Source organism: Dipodomys spectabilis, unplaced genomic scaffold (assembly GCF_019054845.1).
Source record: "Dipodomys spectabilis isolate Male_0828 unplaced genomic scaffold, ASM1905484v1 ptg000176l, whole genome shotgun sequence".
Classification (NCBI taxonomy): Eukaryota; Metazoa; Chordata; class Mammalia; order Rodentia; family Heteromyidae; genus Dipodomys; species Dipodomys spectabilis.
The window spans coordinates 2,740,136-2,756,989 of NW_024870853.1; the positions used below are offsets into that span (position 1 = coordinate 2,740,136).

Below are 16,854 nucleotides of genomic sequence, written 5' to 3' on the forward strand. Positions count from 1 at the left end.
TTTTCTTTTTGCTTATGTGGTACTGAGGAATCGAACCCAGGGTCTCATGCATGCAAGGCAAGCGCTCCACCACTGAGCCACCTTCCTAGCCCCTAGGTTTTGTTTTTAACATACATCCTGAAACATATAAGAATGTAAGGAAGAAATTCTTGTTAGAATTAATGACAAATGGCAGGAAATTTAAAATATATGCCTTTATCGTTTCCAACTAGGTAAAGAACATCTTCTAGTAGTTTTTTTTTCATGTAGAATTCAACATGAGATATCACAAAAAAAGACACTAATTTTTTTTTTTGTTTGCCAGTCTTGGGGCTTGAACTCAGGGCCTGGACACTGTCTCTGAGCCTCTCTGTGCTCAAGGATAGTGCTCTACCAATTGAGCTACAGCACCACTTCTGGCTTTTATTGAGTAGTTTATTTGAGATAAGGGTTTTGAGGACTTTACTGCTCAGGGTGGCTTTGAACCATGATTCTCAGATCTCAGCCTCCTGAGTAGCTAGGATTACAGTTGTGAGCCACTAGCACTCAGCTGACACTAAAAAATTTAAAGCATCTAGTAAAGTGAGAAAACCCAAGATAATTGAATTTGAGTTTGAGTTACATCATTAGCTTAGTTTACCTTAGGCAGTAACAACTGGCTAGCAATCTCACACAAACCGATAATATATACAATCTATTCTATATTTTCTTTTTTTATTATTTATATGCAGTCATGGACCTTTCATAGATTATTTTACAGAGAAACACTAAATTAAATAACAAAGAAAAGCTGGGCACTTGTGCTTCAGGCCTGTAATCGTACCTATTCAGGAGGCTGAGATCAGAGACTTGTGGTTCGAAGCCAGCCTGAGCGGGAAAATCTGTGAGACTCTCATATCCAATTAACCACCAGAAAATTGGAAGTGGAGCTGTGGCTCAGTTTGTAGAGAGCTAGTTTTGAACAAAAAAAAGCTTAGGGGCAATGCCCAGGCACTGAGTTCAAGCCCCACTACTAACCAATCAAATAAAATTTTTTTTTATTGTGAAAATACCATAAAGAGGGTCACAATTACATGAGCAAGGTAATGAGTACATTTCTTATCAAGCATTGTTGCCTCCTCCTTTGTTTCCCCTTCCCATCCCTTCCTATCTCCCCGACCCACTCTGGATAAAGTTGTAAAATTCATTTTTTGACATGACATCTTGTACATCTCATTGTTGCAATGGGTCCACTTGTATCCCTATTTAAATGGTTTGTTTTTTCCCTTCCCCTCCACAAATTATACCAACATCAAATACAATGAAAGCAGGGGTTATACCATGGGGGAGGGACATACAAAGCAACAAAGAAATCATCTTATAGATATGTTAAAGGAAGTGGCATTGTAGCTCAAGTGGTAGAGCGCTCGCCTTGAGTTGAAGAGCTGAGGGACAGCGCCCAGGCCGAGTTCAAGCCCCACAACTGAAAAAAAAACAACAACAACAAAAAAAAAAAAACCAAAAAACCAACAAACAACAATAAATATATTAGAAACAATCGCAAAAAAGAAAAAAACATTTGAATACTTATCTTGGGGTTTATTTCACCTAACATCAACTTATCTGACCTTTTCTGCTTGTCTCAGACATATACTAGTTATTGCAAATAAGGGAAACCATGGGACCTATGTTTCTTTGGTCTGGCTTACTTCACTTAATATATTTTTTTCCAAGTCTTTCCATTTCCTAACTAATGGGGAAATGTCATTCTTTCTGATGGAGGCAGAGAATTCCATTGTGTCTATATACCACATTTTCTTGATCCATTCATCTACTGAGGAGCATCTGGGTGGGCTCCATATCATAGCTATGGTAAATTATGCTGCAATAAACATAGTTGTGCTGGTAGCTTTAGTATGGTCTTGTTTGTGATCATTTGGGTAAATGCCCAAAAGTGGGATTGCTGGGTCATAGGGGAGCTCTATGTGGAGTCTTTTGAGGAACCTCCATACTACTTTCCAAAGTGGTTGAACAAGTTTACACTCCCACCAACAATGCAATAGGGTTCCCTTCTGTCCACATCCCCTCCAGCATCTGTTGTTATTAGAGTTCTTGATTATAGCCATTCTAACTGGGGTGAGGTGGTATCTCAATGTTGTTTTGATTTGCATTTCTTTTATGTCTAGAGAGGTTGAGCATTTCTTCATGGGTCTATTGGCCATCCCTCTTTCCTCTTCACAGAAGCCACTCTTGAAACTTTATCCCATTTAGTAATGGGCCGATTGTTTCTTTAAGGATTTGTTGTTGGGGGATTTAATTTTTTGAGTTTCAGGTATATTTTAGATATGAGACCTTTGTCCATTGTATGGCTAGTGAACATCTTCTCCCAATCCATGGGCTTTCTATTGACCTTGCTAGCTATGTCCTTTGCCATGCAGAAGCTCTGCAATTTCATGCAATCCCCTTTGGCCAACATTTCTTTGATTTGTTGTGTTTCTCGGTCTCTAAGAAAATATCGGCCTGTGCCAAGGTAACCTAGGGTTTCTCCTATTCCATCCTATAATGTTTTCAGAGTGTCTGCTTTGACTGTGAGGTCTTTGATCCATTTGGAGTTGATTCTGGTGCAGGATGATATAAGGATCTAGCTTCAGTTTTCTACAAGTAGTTAACCAATTTTGCCAACACCATTTACTGAAGAGGCTCTTTCTTCCATTCTATTTTTTTAGCTCCCTTATCAAAGATTAGATGGCTATAGGTCTGTGGGTTCATTTCCGGTTTTTCAGTTCTATTCCATTGGTCCTGAGATCTGTTCTTGTGCCAGTACCAAGCTGTTTTAATTACTATGGGTTTGTAGTAGAGTTTGAAATTTGGTATTGATATTCCTCCAGCACTGTTCTTTCTGTTAAGCATTGTTTTTGCTATTCGGGGTCTTTTATTGTTCCATATGAATTTTTGGATTGCCTCTTCTATTTCCTTGAAGAATGAGGTTGGAATATTGATAAGTATCGCATTGAATTTGTAGATAGCCTTGGGAAGTATTGCCATTTTCACGTTGTTGATCCTTCCAATCCAGGAGCATGGGAGTTTTTGCCACTTTCTAAGTTCTGTTTTGAATTCCTTTTTCAGGTTTTTAAAGTTTTCATCATAGAGATCCTTCACTTCTTTGGTTAAGTTAATTCCAAGGTATTTTATTTTTTGTGGGGCTATTATGAATGGAGCTTAAGTCACTAATCCTAGCTACTTAGGAGCCTGAGATTTGAGGACTGGTTTGAAGTCAGCTCATGCAGGAATTTCCATAAGAGTTTTATCTTCAATTAACTACCAAAAAATCCAGAAGTGGAGATGTGGGTTCTCTTTTAAGTCTGAAGGAAAAAGAAGGGTGGCTCTCAGCAAACCACTTTCTTGAGTCTCCTGTGATATTATGTGCTAACTTGCAAGCTTGTATTCTCTTTGCTTTTTAATAATGAGGATTTCTATTGGTATATTGTCAAGGTCAACAGTATCCACTCTACCAGTAAGTCCATCACATGCATGCTCAACTTTGTTACAGCGTTTTGTGGCTCCATCATTTCTGTTTGGCTCCTCTTTGGAATTTTCTCTATTTTGATTACACTAGTCATCCATTCTTATATGTTGTCTATTTTATCTGTTATAGCCCTTAACCATATTTAATCATAATTCTTTTAAACTCTTACGTCTATTAATTGCAATGTTCTGCCCTTGCTTGCTTCTGATACTTGCTGTGTCTCTTCAACTTGTGTCTTTTTGTCTGGTTAGTATGTCTTTTAATTTTTTTTTTATATCCAAACACAACATTCAAAGAAACTGACTGCTATAACAGAACTTTAGTACTGTGGTGGTGAATTAGTGAGAAAAGAAATAATCATATGATCCTACAAATAGATCTGACTTTCAGTGAGCCTGTGCCTCTGAAGTGAACATCTCTAGTGCTTGTCAGAATGTTTCCTCCCCTCTTTCTTTTTACTCTTATTGTTAAGGTGATATACAGAGGGGTTACTGCAGTGAGTACATTTCTTTTTGAACAGTGTCAACTCTTCCCTCATTTTTTTCCCAGTTTTTCCCTCTGCCACAAGTTGTATAGTTCATTTACAACCCAGTGTCTAGCGAGTATCACCGCTGCATTTATTTACTCTTTGTCCCACCATTTCTATGCTCCCCTTACCCTCCCAAAAGCAGATAAACTTACATATAAGACAAAAGGTACAGAAATCCAATACAGCAACAAAGAGGGGGGGAACCCACAAAAACAAAAAGCAGAATAACAAAAGCCTCTTATTTCTATTTCTTGGAGTTTATTTCATTAAACATCATTTCATGTGATCATATGCACATAACTATTGAGCCTTTGTGATCCTTTCCTAAGAATATCCTCCTTTGGTCCCACTGTGTGAATATCTAGAGACCTGCATAGTTTATGATTTCCAAGTTTATTTTTTGTGTCTTTTACCATCAAATGTAGATTTATAGGCACATTCTAGTTAAAAAAAAATAAGGAAAACCATGTGACCTGTGTTTCTTTGGGTCTGGCTTACTTTGTTTAATATAATTTTTCCAAGTATTTCCATTTTCTTATGAATGGTGCAATATCCTTCTTCCTGATGGAAACATAGAATTCCACTGTGTATATATACCACATTTTCTTGATTCATTCGACCCCTGAGGAGCATCTATATCTATGGTAAACAATACTGCAGTGAGCATGTTTGTGCTGGTAGCTTTAGTGTAGCCTGGTTTGTGTTCTGTTAGATAAACGCAGAGGAGTGGAATTGTTTTTTTGGGGGGGGAGTTCCAGTCGTGGAGCCTGAACTCTGGGCCTGGGCGCTGTCCCTCAGCTCTTCAGCTCAAGGCTAGCGCTCTACCACTTGAGCCACAGCGCCACTTCTGGCTTTTTTTCTTTTTGCTTATGTGGTGCTGAGGAATCGAACCCAGGGCCTCAGGCATGCAAGGCAAGCGCTCTACCACTGAGCCACCTTCCCAGCCCAAGGAGTGGAATTGTTGTGTCATAGGAAAGCTCTATGTCAGTCTTTTGAGGAACCTCCATACTGCTTTCAACAGTCTCTTTTTAAGTGTTTAGCCCATTTATTAATTAGGTTGTTGTTTCTTTGAAGGTTTATTTTTCTTTCCTCCACTCTTAAGACAAGATAGCTACAGTACACTGCATTGGATTGTTTCCCTTTTCTCAAGTCAATTAGGCTCTGATAATGGAAGGGTAGATTAGCTAGGACCCAGGACCCCTAAACAGAATTCTGGCTTAGCAAAAGAAACCACAAGATAAGGAGACATGTTGTTGCAGATGAGGTTCCAGCAGTAAACAAAACATCCTCTCCCTACCCCTTTTTATTTCCTCAAGTTCCATAGTCTATCCATGAATGTGGTATGAAGATTTGTGGAAAGGCTCTTACTGGGAATTTTAAAACCCAGTCAGGATGTTGTAGGACTTGACCAATATAACATCAACTTACAAACATCTAAGTATATTATAATAGAACAAATCAGAGCACAGCCCAGGTATCAAAACCATAAAACTAAGCAACCCAGAGAAATAACAGAGGCCTTCAAGTAAGATACTTCTCTTCTAAATAAAGTTTTTTTTGCACTCAACCTTCATTATTTGTGGACTACTTTTTTTTCCTTTTGACTTTTTCCTTTTTGGTACGGAGGTTGAACTCAGGACATTGGACTTGCTAGGGAAGCACTTTGCCACTGAACTACATCCCAGCCCTATTTGTGGACTTCTTTCATCACATTTCTTAGACAAGAACTCAAGAAGGTTGCAACAGTGTGAAACTGCAATCGTCTTCAGGCCTAGCCTGTTGCTGAGCTACAACAGTAACAGGCAATGAGAGCTGCAACCCTGGCTGTTTCTGATGACTGTGGAGCTGGAAGGGCTGTCAGGCTGGAAGGACTGTGAAAACATCATGTCTTTCCCATGCAAACACAGCAAAAGAAATCCATATCAATAATATCTCCGAAGGGTAACTTTACTGAATATTTCTCTTGAGGAAGGGTCTTGTTAAGAACAGAGCACTCCCTAACAACACTGTGTCTCAGTATCCACAGTGAGAACCTGGCAAAGCTACTGGAAGCACAGTTCACAAAACTGCTCCTTATGCAGGATATAGAAATAAAGGACTCAAAATGGCAGTTTTACTCTATATCCCTTATATATTTTTTTCAGTTCTAGGGATTGAACTCAGATCTCACATTTGTTAGGCAAGCACTCTACTACTTAAACCATGCCCCTGGCCTAATAGTTTATACTTTAAATGTTTGGAGTTGGAGTAATAAATTTGCTCATGTATCTATTAACTGCTAATCACTAAGCAATGTGGCTAAGATGGGTGATGTTTAATATTCTAAAACACAGATAATATCTATTATCCCAAACACATGGGTAATAGATTACTTTTTAATGCTAATACTAGGGCTTGAACTCAGAGCTAGATGATTCTATAGCCTAGCTCAAGACTAGTGCTCTAATTTTTTATTTGTCAGTCGTGGGGCTTGAACTCTGGGCTTGGGCCTTGTCCCCGAGCTCTTCAGCTGAGGGAGAGTGCTCTAACACTTCTGGTTTTCCAGTGGTTTATTGGAGATAGGAGTCTCATGGACTTTCCTGCCTGGGCTGGCTTTGAACTGTTATCCTCAGATCTCTGCCTCCTGAGTAGCTAGGATTACAGGCGTGAGCCACCGGCCTGGCAAGTGCTCTAATTCTTTTATTTTTGTTTGTTTGTTTGACTAGAGTTTTCTTTCCTGTTTTTTTTTATTGTAAAAATACTGTACAGTGGGGTTACAGTAACATGAGTAAGGAAGGTAATGAGTACATTTCCTATCCAGCATTGTTACCTCCTCCTTTGTTTTTCCCTTACTTCCCTCCCCACCTCCCCAACTCCTCCCTCCCCCCCCCCAGTTGTAAAGTTCGTTTCCAACATAGTGTCTTGTACATTTTATTGTTATAATGGGTCAACCTGTATCCTTATTTCAGCATTTTGTTATTTCCCTTCCCCTCCCCAAATCAGAAAAATGTATATTCAAGATGCAGGACACTGGAGTCAAATACAGTGACAACAGGGGTTATACCATGGGGGAAGAACATACAAAAGAAACAAAAAAACACATAGTACATTTTAAATACGTTAAAAACAATAGCAAGAAAGAAAAAACCACTTGTGTCCCTATCTTAGGGTTCATTTCGCTTAACATTATCTTTATGGTCATATGTACCCTACTGCATTGTTGGTGGGAGTGTAAAGTTGTTTAACCACTTTGGAAAGCAGTATGGAAGTTCCTCAAAAGACTCCACATAGAGCTCCCTTGTGACCCAGCAATCCTGCTTTTGGGCATTTACCCAAATAATCACAAACAAGGCTGTACTAAAGTTACCAGCACAACTATGTTTATTGCAGCATTATTTGCCATAGCTAAGATATGGAACCAACCCAGATGCCCCTCAGTAGATGAATGGATCAAGAAAATATTATATATATATACACATACACACACACACTAGAATTCTATGCCTCCATCAGAAAGAAGGACATTGCCCAATTTGTTAGGAAAGACTTGGAAAAAAATTATATTAAGTGAGGGCTGGGAAGGTGGCTCAGTGGTAGAGTGCTTGCCTCCCATGCATGAGGCTCTGGGTTCGATTCCTCAGTACCACATAAGCCGAAAACGCCGGAAGTGGCACTGTGGCTCAAGTGGTAGAGCTTTAGCCTTGAGCTGAAGAGCTGAGAGACAGTGCCTAGGCCCAAAGTTCAGCCCCCACGACCGGCAAAAAATACCCCAAACATATATATACATATATATACACATATATATACATATATACATATATATATATATATATATATATATATATATAAGTGAAATAAGCCAGGCCCAAAGAAACATAGGTCCCATGGTTTCCCTTATTTTCAATAACTAGTCTATGTCTAGGACAAGCAGAAAAGTGTTGTAATTCCTAATCATCTCTACTTCCAGCTTTTTGCTGATTAATTGGAGTTGTCTCTCAGATTTATTTGCCCAGGCTGTCTTCAAATCAGTATCCTCAGATGTCAGCCTCTTGAGTAGCAAGGATTACAGACATGAGCCATCAGTGCCCATCTACTAGGTGACTTTTAAGACTTCCAGTATTGTCTCTATTTGGAAGAGTTTACAGTATCTTGGCATCTGAATGCAGAAGATAGATGCAGATAGTCCATGTGTGTCTCCTTGTTCTTGTAACATCTAAATTGTTATGGGAGGGTTTTTTTTTCTGAGTCTGGCAGTTTTAAAACTATAAATTTAAATTTTAATAAAATATAACTTAAAAAATCTAAAGTTTTAAAGTACAAAAATAAAATTTTATAAATTTTATAAATGTTTATAAAAATATATATAATTGTTTAAATCTATAAAAATTACAATTTAAAATTTTAATTTTAATTCAAATTATGCTCATGAAAAGCATAATTTCTGTCTTCTCATGTATGTATCTTGCTTCAGTTTCCAAAGTGAGTCACTACTTCAGTAAAATGTGATTCCCTATACTCACTCCTGTCTCTTCAGTCTTTGTGGCAGTGGCTTGCAACTTTTCCTCACTGTTTTATGGATTTAATAAAAGTAGTTGTCTTTTGTTTTTAGTTTGTTGAGCTTTTTACCTGTTAGGACACAGTGGCAATTTCCAGTCTACATAATGTAGAACTGAAAAGTTGAAGTCATGTGCTGAAATTTTCATACTGCTTAAAGAAACATGATAGGAAGTCCAAGAGATATAGGTAGTAGACTTGACTGTCACTAACTGCATCAACCTGGAAAAATATCTCTGTCACCAGATTTTTAAAATAATTTTTTAGTGAAAACACTGTACAGAGAGGTTACAGTTACATGAGCAAGATAATGAGTACATTTCTTATCAAGCATTGTTGCCTCCTCCTTTGTTTTCCCCCTACCATCCCTTCCCTCCCACCTCCACAACTACACTCCCCCTCCCTCTGCCTAAATTGGATAGTTCGTTTTTCAACACAGTGTCTTGTACATCTCGTTGCAATGGGTCAACCTATACCCCTATTTAAACATCTTGTTTTTTCCCTTCCCCTCCCCAAATTATACCTACATCAAATATACTGAAAACTGGGGTTATACCATAGGGGAGGGACATACAAAGCAACAAAAAAAATCACATGGTACCTTATAAATATATTAGAAACAATAGCAAGAAAGAAAAAACCACTTGTGTCCCTATCTTAGGATTCATTTCACCTAACTTCATCTTATCTGGTCATATGTATATTGCTTTTGACCTTTTATACTTGTCCCAGATATATACTAGTTATTGCAAATAAGGAAAACCATGGAACCTATGTTTCTTTGGGCCTGGCTTACTTCACTTAATATAATTTTTTCCAAGTCTTTCCATTTCCTAACAAATGAGGCCATGTCATTCTTTCTGATGGAGGCATAGAATTCCATATATATATATATATATATATATATATATATATATATATATATATATATATATATAAAATCACACTTTCTTGATCCATTCATCTACTGAGGGCATCTGGGTTGGTTCCATATCTTAGCTATGGTAAATAATGCTGCAGTAAACATAGTTGTGCTGGTAACTTTAGTACAGCCTTGTTTGTGATCATTCAGGTAAATGCCCAAAAGCAGGATTGCTGGGTCACAGGGGAGCTCCATGTGGAGTCTTTTGAGGAACCTCCATACTGCTTTCCGAAGTGGTTAAACAAGTTTACACTCTCACCAACAATGCAGTAAGGTTCCCTTCTGTCCACATCCACTCCAGGATGTGTTTTTATTAGAGTTCTTGGTTATAGCCATTCTAACTGTGTATTACCATATTAGTTTACTCATCTGTAAAATGAGAGGTCAGTATTAGAGCAATGGCTTTTTAAATGGGATGCTTCACAAACCTGGAAATTTGAAGCTTCTGCTCTCCATCTACTTCTGGTAGAAATGCTCTTCCTTCCTTTCTTCCTCCCTTCCTCCTTTCCTTCCAATCACTAGAGATGAACCCAAGACCTCATGCACACTAGATGAATGGTCTACCACTAAACTATACCCAGCCCTATCTTTTCTTAGAAGATTTCTATATATTTTATTTGAAATAATGGTTCTAAACTTCATTTTAATAATAATGCATGTTATTAATTACCCTTCCTTAAAAAGTCCAGGATAAAGTAAAGAAAACAATGATATTGTCCAGAAAAAAACTTGCTCATTACCTGACATAAAATGGTAGTCCCTCTGTACAACACGTTAATAATAATAAAACTATTTTTTCAATGTTTTTAAAGCTTGGCAGGAGGGCCAGTGGGTAAGGGACAGTATCCAGACCTTGAATTCAAATGCCAGCACTGGCACACATACACAGCAAGACCCACTACAAAAACACAGGTTATAAATGACAGAGGTTATCACTTACTCTCAAATTTAATGAGCCTGTAATATAAAACCATATATGTCACTGAAATCCTCTGATAAAAGTGGATGCAGAAATAGAAGTAATGGGGCTGGGAATATGACCTAATGGTAGAGTGCTTGCCTAGCATGCATGAAGCCCTAGTTTTGATTCCTCAGTACCACATAAACAGAAAAAGCTGAAAATGACACTGTGGCTCAAGTGGTAGAGTGCTAGCCTTGAGCAAATGAAGCTCAGCGACAGTGCCCAGGCCTTGAATTCAAGCACAAGGACTGGCAAAAGAAAAAGAAAAAAAGAGAACTAGAAGTGTGGAAGCACTGGGTATAAGTAACTGTGTCATGGGCGGGGGAGGGGTGCATTAAAGGGGTAAATTTTAGCCTTGAACAATGAACTACACCCTTTAAATTTTTTAGTCCCATTTTAAAATAGTATCTTTTTCAGTGTTTCATTCATAGTGAAGGTTTAGAACAATTGAAAACTTTTTTCTTTATTTTTTTTAGAAAGAATGAAATGAATAGACTTATAACTTACTTCAATACAGGTAAATATCTCCTTGGTTATTTTCAGTTCTTTAACTTGCCTCTATCCTCCATTGAATTCTTCAAGTACATTAAGCACACAGATTTCAACCTAATATTTGAGTTCAGCTTTGTGTTCCTTATTAATGTTGACCATAGAAGTCTATTTTGGTTTCTTCATCCACAAGCAAAGAAAAGACTTCAGCTCTGTTTTTAGTTTGTTCTAAAGACATGCCCCTCTCTTCTGTTCTTCCCTTCTTTCTTTACTGATTTTTTTCTCTCAAATTTCCACATGATCCTAATCTATGAACTGAACATGTAATAAAAAAGATATCAAGCCCAAAACTCTGCTAGTTTTTCATGCTCTCTAAACCAAATTAACACTGTTAACACTTTTATTTTTTATTAGCATCAGTTAGTGGTACAAGGGAGCTTTATTCCCCATCTCCATATATGCATGCATTATACCTTGATGAGACTCACCCTCTCAACACTCCTACATTGAATTGCCTATCTACCCATCTGTCATATCCTCTACTTACTCATACTACTTTTTAACTACTTAATGCAAACTAATCTCTAGCAACATCACATTTTCACCCCACTTTCTTAGAAGGTATCCTTTATTTATAACAGGTCTTTTTATTTCTAATGCCCATGAATTTATTTTTTTAACACTCAAAACATACCAAAGACTCCATACCTTAGAAATTCTATTGCATTTATTACTGCAGTTCATTTTTATACCTCAGTTTCCTGTCATCAGAGCATTAAACATAGCAAACCAATTTGAAGCCAAAGCTTTTCAAATGAAGAAAATTTTACTGGTATACATTCTTATTTCTCAGAAAAGTATTGGGTAAGTAATAAGTACTTTCTGGCAATGAAAGCATAATAAGTACTTTCTGGTAATGAAAGCATGTTCTGGTTCTACACTGATCTTTATTTTGAATGAAATAAATAACAATAAATTATTATGCCAGTCTATTGGTACTCTTCCAATTCTCACTCTCAATTTTAGACTTTTTAAGGGGTTGTTTTCTTGGTACTAAATATTGAACCTAGAGACTCTCACTTGCTAAGCATCATTTCAGGATTTTAATTATCATTCCTGTTCATTTCCTTACATGTAAATCATATCTTTCTATGTCACATGGTAAATGAATACACCAATTAAAATTATAAATCTCTCTAAAGATGCATTTGTTTTCTCAAAGCCTGAATTAACTGCTTTTTGGAGGTTGGCAATGGTTTTTTGTCATTTTAATTATTGTTGATATGCACCCACACATACACACACACACACGAAGAGAACTTGTTGAATTCGAATTCATGTGTGATTGTTTTAATAAGCAGAGTTAACAACTTTTCTAGAGTATAAGATAAAAGGCCTCAGTATCACATTTTCCTGTTTGATGTAGCACTCCTGAAACTTACTCAGCTTTGTGATGAACAACAGAATAACAGAATTAATGAAGATAACAGGATTAATGAAGCTCACTGGTTTCGGAAGATAGGTAAATGAAAATTGCATTCGGGGAATAGTGTGAGACTAGGAATCAGTTGTGGATTCAAATTCTGCTCTTTATAGCTATGGGTAGTATAAGTTGCTTAATCTCTGTTTCATTACTTATATGATAAAAAGTATATGTACTTTATGTGGTTACTTACTAAGGGTTTAATATGAAACATTATATGTACTTGGTACATAGTAATAGGGAATTCAGTATCAGTTTTCAGTTTTTTGGGGGTTTTGGTCATGGGGCCTAAACTCTGGGCCGGGGCGCTGTCCCTCAGCTCTTCAGCTCAAGGCTAGCACTCTACCACTTGAGCCACAGCGCCACTTCCAGCTTTTTTTTTCTGCTTGTGTGGTGGTGAGGAATCGAACCCAGGGCCACAGGCATGCAAGGCAAGCGCTCTACCACTGAGCCTCCTTCCCAGCCCTTCAGTTTTCAGTTTTGTTCATCTTTACTTTTTCTTCTTTTTTATTGCAAGACCAGTACTAAAACTCGGTACCTGCCACTTTGCTCATTGATTGGCGCTCTACCAACTGAGCCATGATTCTAAATCATTTTGTTCATTTTCTATAGAGAATAATTGAAGAGCACAATAGTGAATTATAATTTCAGGCCCTCAAAGTTATCCTTGTCTAGATTGTCTAAATTATTTATGAGTATGGTCAACCAGAAATTGACTACATGCAACAATATGAGTGAATCTCACAAATATAATTTTTGGGGGGGGGTCCAGTTGTGGGGCCTGAACTCTGGGCCTGGGCGCTGTCCCTCAGCTTTTCAGCTCAAGGCTAGCATTCTACCACTTGAGCCACAGCGCCACTTCCGGCTTTTTTTCTTTTTGCTTATGTGGTGCTGGGGAATCGAACCCAGGGCCTCATGCATGCAAGGCAAGTGCTCTACCACTGAGCCACCTTCCCAGCCCCACAAATATAATTTTGAATAAAAGGAGCCAAACATTGAAGAATACATATTGCACAATGCAATATGCAATATTGCATATGGAAAAACAGACAAAAGTAATTTATAATGTTAGAAATAATTTTAGGTTTTTAAAATTAGGTAATAACACAGTTGAAGCAACAGAGGAATGGTGGGGCAATAAATAATATTTGAAGTACATATAGAATATGTGAGTAGGAAACTGAAAGAATGGGTGGAATTGGGAGAGGTGAAGGAGCATGATAGCTATGACAGTGATCTAGATGCATTCTGCCCAATAATTGACATGTTGCATTGAAACCATTTGTGCAAATACATTTTAAAAAATCCTAAAAGTGGAACTATGGCTCAAGTGTTAAGAGTACTAGCCTTGAGCAAAAAAGTTCAGAAACAGCACCCAGGCCCCAGTCCCAGAACACCCTCCCCAGCCCACACCCCACAAAGTCCTCAGTAGTAAAAAGGCAATTAGCTCACTTTGAAAATGAGTGAATCTGATTTGACTTACCAGTTCTACTCTACATGACAAAATGAAAAAAAAATCTTTGGGTAAAAAATAATTCAAGCAAAAATAAAATCTCCCAACAAAGAGTCACTTCCATCAGATTTACCCTAAATTCTTTTAGGCTTTTAATGAAAACTAACACCAATGCTTCTCAAACTATCCCACAAAATACAAAGGGAAGCAACACCTCCAAACTCAATTCTATGAAGCCAGTATTATTCTAATAACAAAACCAGAAAAAGACTCAACATGAAGACTATAGATCAATTTCCTCAATGAACATAGGTGCAAAATCCTTAATTTAATACTTACAAACTAAATTCAACAACACATTTAAAAGATCACACACCATGAACAAATTGAGTTCATTCTAGTAAGCAGGATGGTTTAGCATGTGCAAATTGATAAACATAATACAATATACAAACAAAATCAAGTACAAAAAATCACATACCTATGTCAGAATTACTACTAGCTATAGAAAGATGAGACCAAACAACAATAAAACAAGCATATTCTCAAAGTGAAAAGCTAGAAAAAAATCTTTCTAGCAAATGGCCCCCATAAACTGGCTGGAATAGCAATCCTAATATTAGATAAAATAGACTTCAAATTAAAATTAGTGAGAGGGGCTGGGAAGGTGGCTCAGTGGTAGAGTGCTTGCCTTGCATTCATGAGGCCCTAGGTTCGATTCCTCAGCACCACAAAAGCAGAAAAAGCTAAAAGTGGCCCTTTGGCTCAAGTGGTAGAGCACTAGCCTTGATCTGAAGAGCTGAGAGACAGCACCCAGGCCCAGAGTTCAGGCCCCAAGACTGACAAAAATTAAAATAAAATAAAATTAGGGAGAAGAGACAAAGAAGGACATTGCCTAACAATAAAGGGATCTCCTACAGGAAGATATAACAATTTTAAATATTTGTGTACCAAATACTAGAGCACCCAACTTCATCAAACAAATACTTTTGAACCTAACACACACATAGATCCAAACACATTGATTGTTGGTGACTTCAATACATTGCTGTCACCTCTGGATAGATCATGCAGGCAAAAACTCAGCAAAGAAAATACAAACCTAAATAATTGCATAGACCAACTAAACAGACGTCTACAGAATATTTTATCCACCAGCATCAGAATATACATTCTCAGCAGTTAATGGAACATACTCCAAAGTAGATCATATTTTAGGTCATAAAGAAAATGGTGCAAATTCAAAAAAAGTGAAATTATTCCCAGCATCCTGTAAGACCACAGTGGAATAAAATTAGAGCTCAATTCCAAAAGCCATCACAGAAAATTATCTAGCTCGTGGAGACTAAACAACACATTTCTGAATGACCGGTGGGTCACTGAGGAGATTAGAATGGAAATTCAAACATTTGTGAAATTTAACAAATATGAATACACCAAATACGTGCTCATTTGGGACACAGAAAAGGCAGTACTCAGAGGAAAATTTATAGTGCTGATTGCCTACATCAACAAATTGTAGAAATCTCAAATCAACACTTTACTGATGAATCTCAAGCTCCTTGAAAAACAGGAACAAGCCAAACCCCAGACTAGTAGACAGAAATAATCAAAATTAGACCCAGAAGTACATGAATTAGATACTAAAAAACCCTAGAAAGAATTAAGGTTTGATTCATTGAAAAAATATAATTGACAAAACCTTAGCAAATGTGACTAAAAAAAGAAGAGAACATACCCAAATAAAATTAGACAAAAATGGGAACATCACCAGTGCCTGTAATCTGGGCTACTCAAGAGGCTAAGATCTGAAGATCACAGTTGGAAACTAGTACAGATAGGAAAAATCTGTTAGACATCTCAATGAGCAAAAAAACATTAGGTGGAGGTATAGTTCAAATGGTAGAGTACCATCCTTGAGCAAAACAGCTAATGGATAGCATCCTGAGTTCAAGATGCAGTACCAGCAGACGCACACATACACATGCGCGCGCACACACACACACACACACACACACAGCGTCAGTTTCATTCTTAATAGAAATACAAAAATTAATCCTAAAATTAACACACAAAAACATGTAAGGCACCAAATAGCAAAAGTAACACTAAAAATAAAAACAGATACTGGAGGTATCACAACACCAAACTTAAAAATCATATTACAGAAAAATAGAAACAAAAGCAACATGGCACTGGCACAACAGCAGACATATACATTAAGGAAATAGAATGAAAGAACCAGAAATAAAACACATCTAAAGTCATGACTTTTATCAAAGGTACCAAAAATATATGTTGGAGAAAAGATAGTCTCTTCAACTAATTTGTACTGGGAAAATTTGAAGTCCACATGTATAGGACTGAAAGTGGACCTCTGTTTCTGATCCTGTACAAAAATTAATTCAACCAGACACTGATAGCTCACACCTATTATCCTAGCTACTCCGGAGGCTGAGATCTGAGTATTGTGGTTCAAAGCTAGCTTGTACAGAAAAGTCTGTGAGACTCTTTATCTCCTATTAGCTACAAAAACTCAAGAAACAAAAAACTGGAAGTGGAGCTATGGCTTAAGCCTTGAGCAAAAATATCTCAAAGACAACCCCAGACCCCCAATTCAAGTCCCAGGACTGGTGCGCGCTCATGCACGCGCGCTCACACACACACAAACACACATACACACACACAAATAACTCAAAATGGATGTAAGATTGTCTCTCTTTTGTTTCTATATGTTAATTTTGTAAAGAGGTATCATTATGATATTTTGTTACATGTATATAATATATTTTCATCAAATGCACACCCTCAATTACTCCTCCTTAGTCTCTCTCCCTTTTTAAGCAATTTTAGTTTTTTTACTTATAAAAAATATGTGTATTAAGAGTTTTGACCATATAACCCCTCATTAACTTTCTCCTTTTACCCTCCTGCTGGTTACTACTTCCAGTTTCCTGTTTAACATTCCCATCATCAGATAAAAGATTATTATCTAGACTA

At 37.3% G+C, this 16,854-nt stretch overlaps 1 protein-coding gene across 1 annotated transcript in view; it reads left to right on the top strand.

The window, feature by feature from the left end:
- The window catches only part of Tex11 (testis expressed 11), a 225,849-nt gene that overhangs the window by 142,085 nt on the left and 66,910 nt on the right, over window positions 1-16,854 (top strand). Inside the window, exons 22-23 of the mRNA XM_042694880.1 lie at window positions 10,906-10,946; window positions 12,345-12,440. Of these exons, the coding sequence (XP_042550814.1) occupies window positions 10,906-10,946; window positions 12,345-12,440 (137 nt within the window). The remainder of the gene's footprint in view (window positions 1-10,905; window positions 10,947-12,344; window positions 12,441-16,854) is intronic.